Below are 7811 nucleotides of genomic sequence, written 5' to 3' on the forward strand. Positions count from 1 at the left end.
AATTAACTGCTTTCATAAATACCATGCAAAATGTGTAAAGAGCCAGGAAAAATATTGGAAAGATGTGTCCACTTGGCTCTGTGTGGGAAGTGCCTGTGCAGCTCAGTCTTTTTGCGAAGCACAGAAACTGCTTCTTGTGTGGATTAACTGAGCATTTCCACAGTAGATATGTTATTTTTCTTTCTTTGTGGCTTATTCTTTAAATCACTTAGCTTAAATCCATATGATTTTAAGTGCTAGATGATTTCAAAGCAAGCCTATTTTGGACAGACAAGTCTTGTTTCAGGATTGCAGGATTCCAAAGTATGTGTGTGTGTATATATATATATATATATATATAGTTAAACATGAGACTATTAATCCTGACTTGCAGAAATAACTCAATACCAATAATTAATTGGAATAATTCAGTAATTTTCTGGAAGCATTAGTTTTTGATCCAGTAAGCTATTATATGCGCTAGATGTTTCTGTCATTGCACTGGCCCTCAGATATAACAATTATTTGTGAAATTAAAAAGAAACACAAAACCTAAAAAAAAGTCAAGTTATGCAATAAGGCATGGATTTAAGCTGTTGAAATCAGTGTAATTCTACACAAGGACTACTATTCTGTTCGTAGAACAGGGTTTCCTTTCAGCATAGCTTATGTTGCTTTGGAAGCATTTTAAACTAAGCTCAAAAAGCCACTGTCAGTCCAGAACAGTACATGAGACTTTACAACATGTAACTTACGTGTTACATGTACATGTTATTTTACACAATAACGACTGTGATTTAACCACTGGAGACAAAGCCTTGGGTGACATGACCGTGCACGTTCCACTGAGAGCCAATGAGCGCTCTTCAAACTCCTATGTTTCGTTTTGTTGGGTTTTTTTTCCTCTTTCAGACTAGAGAACTATCCTAGCATGTTGCTACATATTTTTGTCTTGTAACATGTAAGGACATCACAACAAAATACAGGCATTAAACTTTGCGATGACACCATCTGTCGGTAAGAACAGGTTAATGAAACCACAGTATTGACAACCAGCGCGTGCAAACTGTACATGTCATTTCCATCACTAAAATGTCTTACAGTAAAATAAACTAAACTATAATGATTTCTTATTGTAATGCTGTGGTGCGGGATGTTCTGTCACAGTACACTCAACTTCAAATTTTAATTAAAAAAAAAATCTGTAATAGCATTGCACACATTAGGTGTTGTACAAAACACTTCTTTTTGTATTTGTTTGTTACGCATTGTCAACTAAGCAAAGACAGGACAGAAAAGAAACGGGAAAAAAAAAAGCCTTACCCTCATGAAATGAAGAAGTGTTACCCATGGCAAAGAGATGTAAATAGGAAAAGCTGGATGAAAGATGTGTGGAAAGGAAAGTAAAGGCATCACTGAAAACAGGGAAAAAGAAAACAAAAGAAGTGAGGAGAAATGGGGAATGGTTTCTCTTAAATAATATATTCCGAAGGCTAGTTTTCCAATGCTTTTTTGTAAAAATTGTGGAAAGAAGCAAAAGCATGAACAACAGTAGTAACAGCTGCCATTATATCTACAATCAGCAGTGATGTTGCTGAACAGGACTTGCACTTGTCAGTACAGATTGCAAAATTGTAATCAGTGCTGTATTATCATCAAGAAATTTAAATGTCAAGTCACAACTCTGCAGAACATGCTAGTGAAATCAAGCCATGCGCTAACATCTACATAAACCCAACGTTTTATACACGCAACTGACAGAACGTTATGCACAGTATTACACATCACCTCAGCCTTGCTCAAGCATTTGTGACTTTCCTGATCGGTAAAGTTGGGTGAGAATGTCTTTAAAGGTGTGGGGTTTTCTGGTTAGATCACACTGTTGCACTGATGGAAAATTACTTAGAAAACAAATAGTAGAATGCCTTTTCTGAAAAAAAGCAATGTTTAACACATTGACCTAGTACAATAGGGGACCTAGAGAGAATACAAGTTTTGAGCCTGCATTCCCCAATTCCCCTCTGCATACTGCTTCTCAATTGTTGATGGAATTACTGATTTTGTTGTTGCTGATCGCTTGTTTGGTTTTTGGGAGATGGCATATGGAAGGACCCTTCTCCTCCCTCATCGTAAAGGTTTGGGTCTCATCATGATAAAGAAAAGGAACCAACTTAGAAATCCTTAAAAAGGTTTCACCGAATGGAAAACTGCTCTCCATCCAGCTTTAGTATAGTTTGTTTTATAACCAAAACTGTCTCTCCAGTGCTTCTGTACATCTCTCTGCTTTGAATGAAAGAACAAGAGCTTTAGACTGGCTATAGGACCTAAACACTGAGAACATGACAGCCATTATCCAGCTTAACATCACTAGTGCAAAAAAGCCAGGAGAGTGCTGTAGTATTCATTTTCGGTCCACGATTCACCGTCAGTGCTTAGCATAAGCATGAAAGAGGGTGAGGCAACTTGCAACTGACTACTGCTTTTTCCTCTCTCCTCCCCGAGAGCTCTAAGTGCCTGAGAATGGTGTTGGGGCTAATGGAGGAATAAAGAGGAGCCCAGTAACCAGAACGGTCATACACCTGAGCCGCTGCGAAGGCCATTTAACTTCCCTTTTCTTCAAAGGCTACTGCTAAGCCCCACCTTGTCTGTCACATAGGTCCACTCTAATTCGTGGTGTGAACTTGGATTAGTGAAAAGACATCAAATGACTATATTTACTCAGATCCATTTTGACTGGAAGAATGAACCTTGGAGAAGCTGAGGCTGTCCTCCCCATAGAGTACATGAGACTGGGGCAACACCGGTAACACATACCACAGTTATATATTATCTGGACTCACACTGCCCGTGTGAGTTTTGCAATACACTGGGAGAACTCCACTCACTCACCCCATCATTTTTACTAATAACTCATTTAGCCACAAGATTTCTCCAACCCATTGTTGTCTTTGTAAATAAATAAAAAATCTAATACATTTATCATAAATCTTCCCAATTACACTGCCCTATAAACTGTCCTGAACTCCAAACCTCTCCTCATAGTAAAAGACTTGTTTTGGCTTACTAAGCTTTTATTTATTGTTCTACCCTCTCTTAAAAGGCTGTTTATTTCTTTAACAATATTTTACACGAGCTGTCAAAAGCCTCCTGAAAATTCCTATCAGTTATGATCTTTGGGTCCACTTTCATTCCAAAATCATCACTGATTTATTTTTTTCTTTTAATGAGTTGTCTAACAGGCTAGAATGACATGATTTGCCCTTGTAAATGCCATTCTGGTTTGACCCTATCAAGTTATACTTATCTAAGTATTCACACTATTTTATCCTTGGGCTCAATAGGTTCCCCTTGTTAATGGTAACAGGAGGTCATCAGCTAAACCCTTTGCAACATGTTGTGCATGTGGTTTGGTTTATGGACTCCTGTTGGCTCCTATTGTCCATTAAAAAAAACCAACACAAAAACCCCCCACCTAAGTTCTGGGAATGAGCAAAAATTATTATAAATCAAATTTCCTACCTAGCCTTTTATAGGTTGTTAAAAAAAACCCAGAAAAATACAAAACACACTAAGCTTTTATCCTGATAGTGATTCCAAGGAAACTAGCACCAGGATTAAAAGAGTTTACTTCCATCAGACCACTATACGCTATTTGCAGTCATAGCTTTCTTTAAATTTAAAGTAAGCAAAAGCTTACATGCTTTGAAGCAAATTTGTAAACATGAGTAACAAACGCTAAATGGTAGAATTTGACTGCATTTCAGTCCCATTCCTTTACATTAATCTCTACAATAAAAATGTTCATGCAATTTATCACAAGCTTCTAACTTTCTACGTTTATTCCAAATGAAGAACTGGAAAAAACACACTACTTGCTTCTCTGGAAGAATGTTACTATCATAAGCCATAGCAACAGCAGAAGGTTAAAAAAAGCAGACATATGAATGCTGAAAAGCTCATAAACCTATGTGAAATCAATTTAGCATTTTATTCTTACATTGCAATTAACATCCATCTATAACTTAAAGCTCTGCTTTCAAGTCCAAAGAAAAGGCAGGTTTGGCTGTTGAAAGTATACTATTTTACAGAAATGTTTTCCTAATAAAGCAGTCTGGGTAGAAAGACCGAAATAACATTTAATGCCACCAGCGAAAGGCAGTAATGCTTACACATTCAGGGTACCCTGGTTCTGCCTTTTACAAAAACGGGTCTCTCGCGGCACAGCTGCGACTGCAGAGGAGAGCGACGGCAGCAGCTGTCGCCAGCGTATTTCTAAGTAGCGGCAGAAGATGGCTGTCGCTGCTTCTGCTTACAGCCCTGGGACAAGACTCAGAGCACCCTGCTTTCCAAGTGCCACTTACTGCAGCACGCACCCCAGCAAACATCGCTCCTGCACTGCCAACTTGAGAAGGAAGGAGGGTGAGAGAAGACAGAAAAATAACCTAGCGCTACTCCTTTCCAGGTGATTTCCCGATTAAACTGTTTGTGTTGCAGGAACACAAATTATTATATTCAAGAGAAATTTAGACTGCTTTTAATTGGTGCTTGCAGTAAGATTTATTCAAATTGGCCTGAATTGGGTCTCTATTCCTTTGTATTGGAAAGTGTAAAGATTACTAACTGCACCAAAACCACAATCTTTTGCAGCATTAAAAATATGGCAGCACTAATATTACATCTGTTAAACTAGTATGACTTATTATGGTTGGCCTTCTCACGTGTTTCAGACTTTTAAACTGAAAGAACAAGAGCCCTCCTCTTCAAAATAGCTCACCATTCCATATTCCCTTTTAAAATTTTTTTTTAAACAGAAAACCCCAACAAAACTTCTTTAAGTAAAGCAGAAATGATCCTTTAATCCTGCAGTTAAAATTTGATATAAATGCACTCACATTCATTGCCAAATCCTCAATCTGCCTTTTGGATCGCAACAAAGTCACTAAAAAGCAGAAATTTACACCATGAATTTCTTAGGCAAACTATAAAAAGCACTATAACTTACCGATGTCATTGCTTCTTTCAGAGGAGTCTTTCTCTAGAGTGCCGGATACTGTACTGCTCACTAATTCCACTTTTGGACTATCACTCCTGCATTTGGGTCAAGAAGAGGAGATATTTTATTGGAGTTTTTGTGTGGGTTACAGTAAATTGATAGCTAACTTACAATTAATAATGAGCAACCGAAATATTCTTCCTTTGTAGCACCAGAGTAATAGCAATGTGTCAGAGAGAGCAATCTCCAGTAAGCAGACATGCTGTATGGATTAACCTTATCTCATTTCTCCTTAACACCTGTCAAAAAAGCCTATTTTAGACACCGTAGTGTCCTGAATAATTCTTCAGATGTTCGCAGCATCTCAACATGAAGGAAACCTAAGGGCAAAGGGACATTCTTCAACACCTTATTTGTAATTTTTTCTAATTAATTGGCTTGCATAAACTATAGCGATGGTCTATCTAGAATAATGCAGAAAGGGAGAGAACCTCAAGCTAGCATTGTGTGTTTCAGCGGTTCCTAGTATTTACTCATAAATGCAGCTCTTCCACCAAAAAAACATCTTTATTTATTTTTGCACATTGCTTACGAGATTAGACTATGAATATTCTTTCCACAGGTCCAAAGAACCAAGATCACCTAGTCTGTCTGAAAATGTCTTTGGAATAGGCAAGTGTCAAGAGTTCTGATACTTCACACAGAGGAACTATTTTTAAACCAAACAGGAGATCAAACATAAGCAACATGATTATTCTTTCTTTGTAGAACTTTATATCCCACAACTACTTAAGTTTACTAAAATAATCTGACTATTGAAACAATTAATTAAAAAAGGGCCAGTGGTAGGCAAGTAGCTCAGCATTGCACAGGTCACACAGTGACATTTATCTGTGACATTTACTGTGATAACAACTGTTCAATTAATGCAACAAATCGTACTTACCATCATTATCAGGTCACCTAACAAATACCATCGTTTTTCCACAATGACTATTCCCAGCGTAGCGCTGTAACAATTATGATGTACATAAGGTACCCAAATTATGGGTAAAAATATAGATCTGTCCCTGAAAGAACCCAGGCAGATGTGCATATCTATGAACAGCAATAATTAGCCATTGCCAGTAAAATACATAGGAAGCTCCTGAATCTCATTGATTTTTTCATTTGTCTCTGCTTTTGATGCCATAAGCTGATGACAGATGGCCTGAACCTCAGCTCACAGCAGCAGTTTATGAGCAAAACAGAAAGTGGTTGGAAACCCTATTTCAGAGTTCAGGAAGGCTGTGACAAAGAGCCTGAAAATTTGTGTTAAAAAAAGGAGGAAGTCACAGATTAAGTGAACATATATCCAGTTAAACACTGTGGTAGGGTGACAAGTATTCTATGAACTAAAAAAGATAGACAACCAGTTTATGACCTGAAAAACAAACTAGTCCTACACAGCTATCAATATGGCAGGCAGTCTGCACCAGGAAGGAAACAGAAGAAATTTAACACATTCCTAGAAAAACATATTAATTGGCAAGACGATAAATAAGGGTATTCTCCAAGTGATCTAGCTGATGAATTCATTTTCTTATCTTATGGTATTTAACTTTGTTTTAAAAAATTGCTTATATATTTGTAAATCTATAAGAAGGAACATAGTTTCTTGGCTGACAGGGCAATGAGCATCTGACTGCATACTCTGTTTTGCACACATATATTTCTCAGCAAACCGAGAGCACTATGTGAGTTGGAAGCTCTCTGGGAAATGTGTGAGTACAGTTTTGGAGGAGATTCTTAGGATGGTGCGATTTAGGGCTGAAAGTCACAACATTTACCATTTGACTACAAAAGATACGAAGATACATGACATCATCCCCACAAAAAAAACCAACTCTGTTGTCAAAAGAATCAACAGACTTATTATGCCGATCTACATCCATACTGTTGTGAAAGGAGTGGAGCCATCCCTTCTTGGTCACAGCATCTCCCTCCCTCTGCTCGTGCCCATGCAGATAGGCCGTCAGCTTGATCAGACAGATGATCAGCCTGAAAAAAACCCCACACTAATAGAAATCCCACTGCAAACTGATTAATTGCCATTTGGAGCAACGCCCTGACCCATATGGCTGAACGGCTGCACAAATGCTGGTGCTAACATAAGGGAGGCTGCAGGAATGGGCTGCCAGGAGAGGGAACCTGCCCCTGTTAGCAGCAGCATGGACACAGATTGGTTTAGACTGATTGTAAAAATGCATTTTCTGTAGGTCTTTATGGCTTGCCGACTCCAGAGAATTGGCTCATTGGTAAATTGTATAATCACAGGTACGTCTAAATAAGCTGTGAAGCCTTTGGAGCAAATTGACGGCTATTGTCTGTCCCACATGGTTTTTGTCTCCCCTATTGCCCTTGATGCCCTAACCTGCCTCCAAGGAAGGAGGATTACATTTAAATGGAAAAACAATCATCACCTCAAAAAGTCAGTGAGATGCATAAGATGCAAGCCACTTACTCAGAACAGGAAAAAACCCTCTTCTGCTAACCGGCAGACATGGAGAACTCATGGGACACACTTTTTAACTACAGCAATTTCTCCCCCTAGGATCATGTACTGGTTTTGGCTGGGGTAGAGTTAATTTTCTTCATAGCAGCCTGCATGGTGCTATGTTTTGGATTTGTGACCAAAACAGTGTTGATAACACCCAGATGTTTTAGCTACTGCTGAAGGGTGCTTACACAGCCTCAAGGCCTTCTCTGTTTCTCACGCTGCCCCAACTGTGAGCAGGCTGGGGCTGCACTAGAAGCTGGGAGCTGACACAGCCGTGACAGCTGACCCAAACTGACCCAA

General features: G+C 38.7%; 1 protein-coding gene across 1 annotated transcript in view; it reads right to left on the reverse strand.

Annotated features, from left to right (window-relative positions):
- Positions 1–7811, reverse strand: part of SH3KBP1 (SH3-domain kinase binding protein 1) — a 220850-nt gene that overhangs the window by 16511 nt on the left and 196528 nt on the right. Inside the window, exon 12 of the mRNA XM_009325486.1 lies at positions 4982–5067. Coding sequence (XP_009323761.1) covers positions 4982–5067 — 86 coding nt within the window. The remainder of the gene's footprint in view (positions 1–4981; positions 5068–7811) is intronic.

The sequence above is a fragment of the Pygoscelis adeliae genome, unplaced genomic scaffold (assembly GCF_000699105.1).
Source record: "Pygoscelis adeliae isolate BGI_AS28 unplaced genomic scaffold, ASM69910v1 Scaffold386, whole genome shotgun sequence".
NCBI classification, from domain to species: Eukaryota; Metazoa; Chordata; class Aves; order Sphenisciformes; family Spheniscidae; genus Pygoscelis; species Pygoscelis adeliae.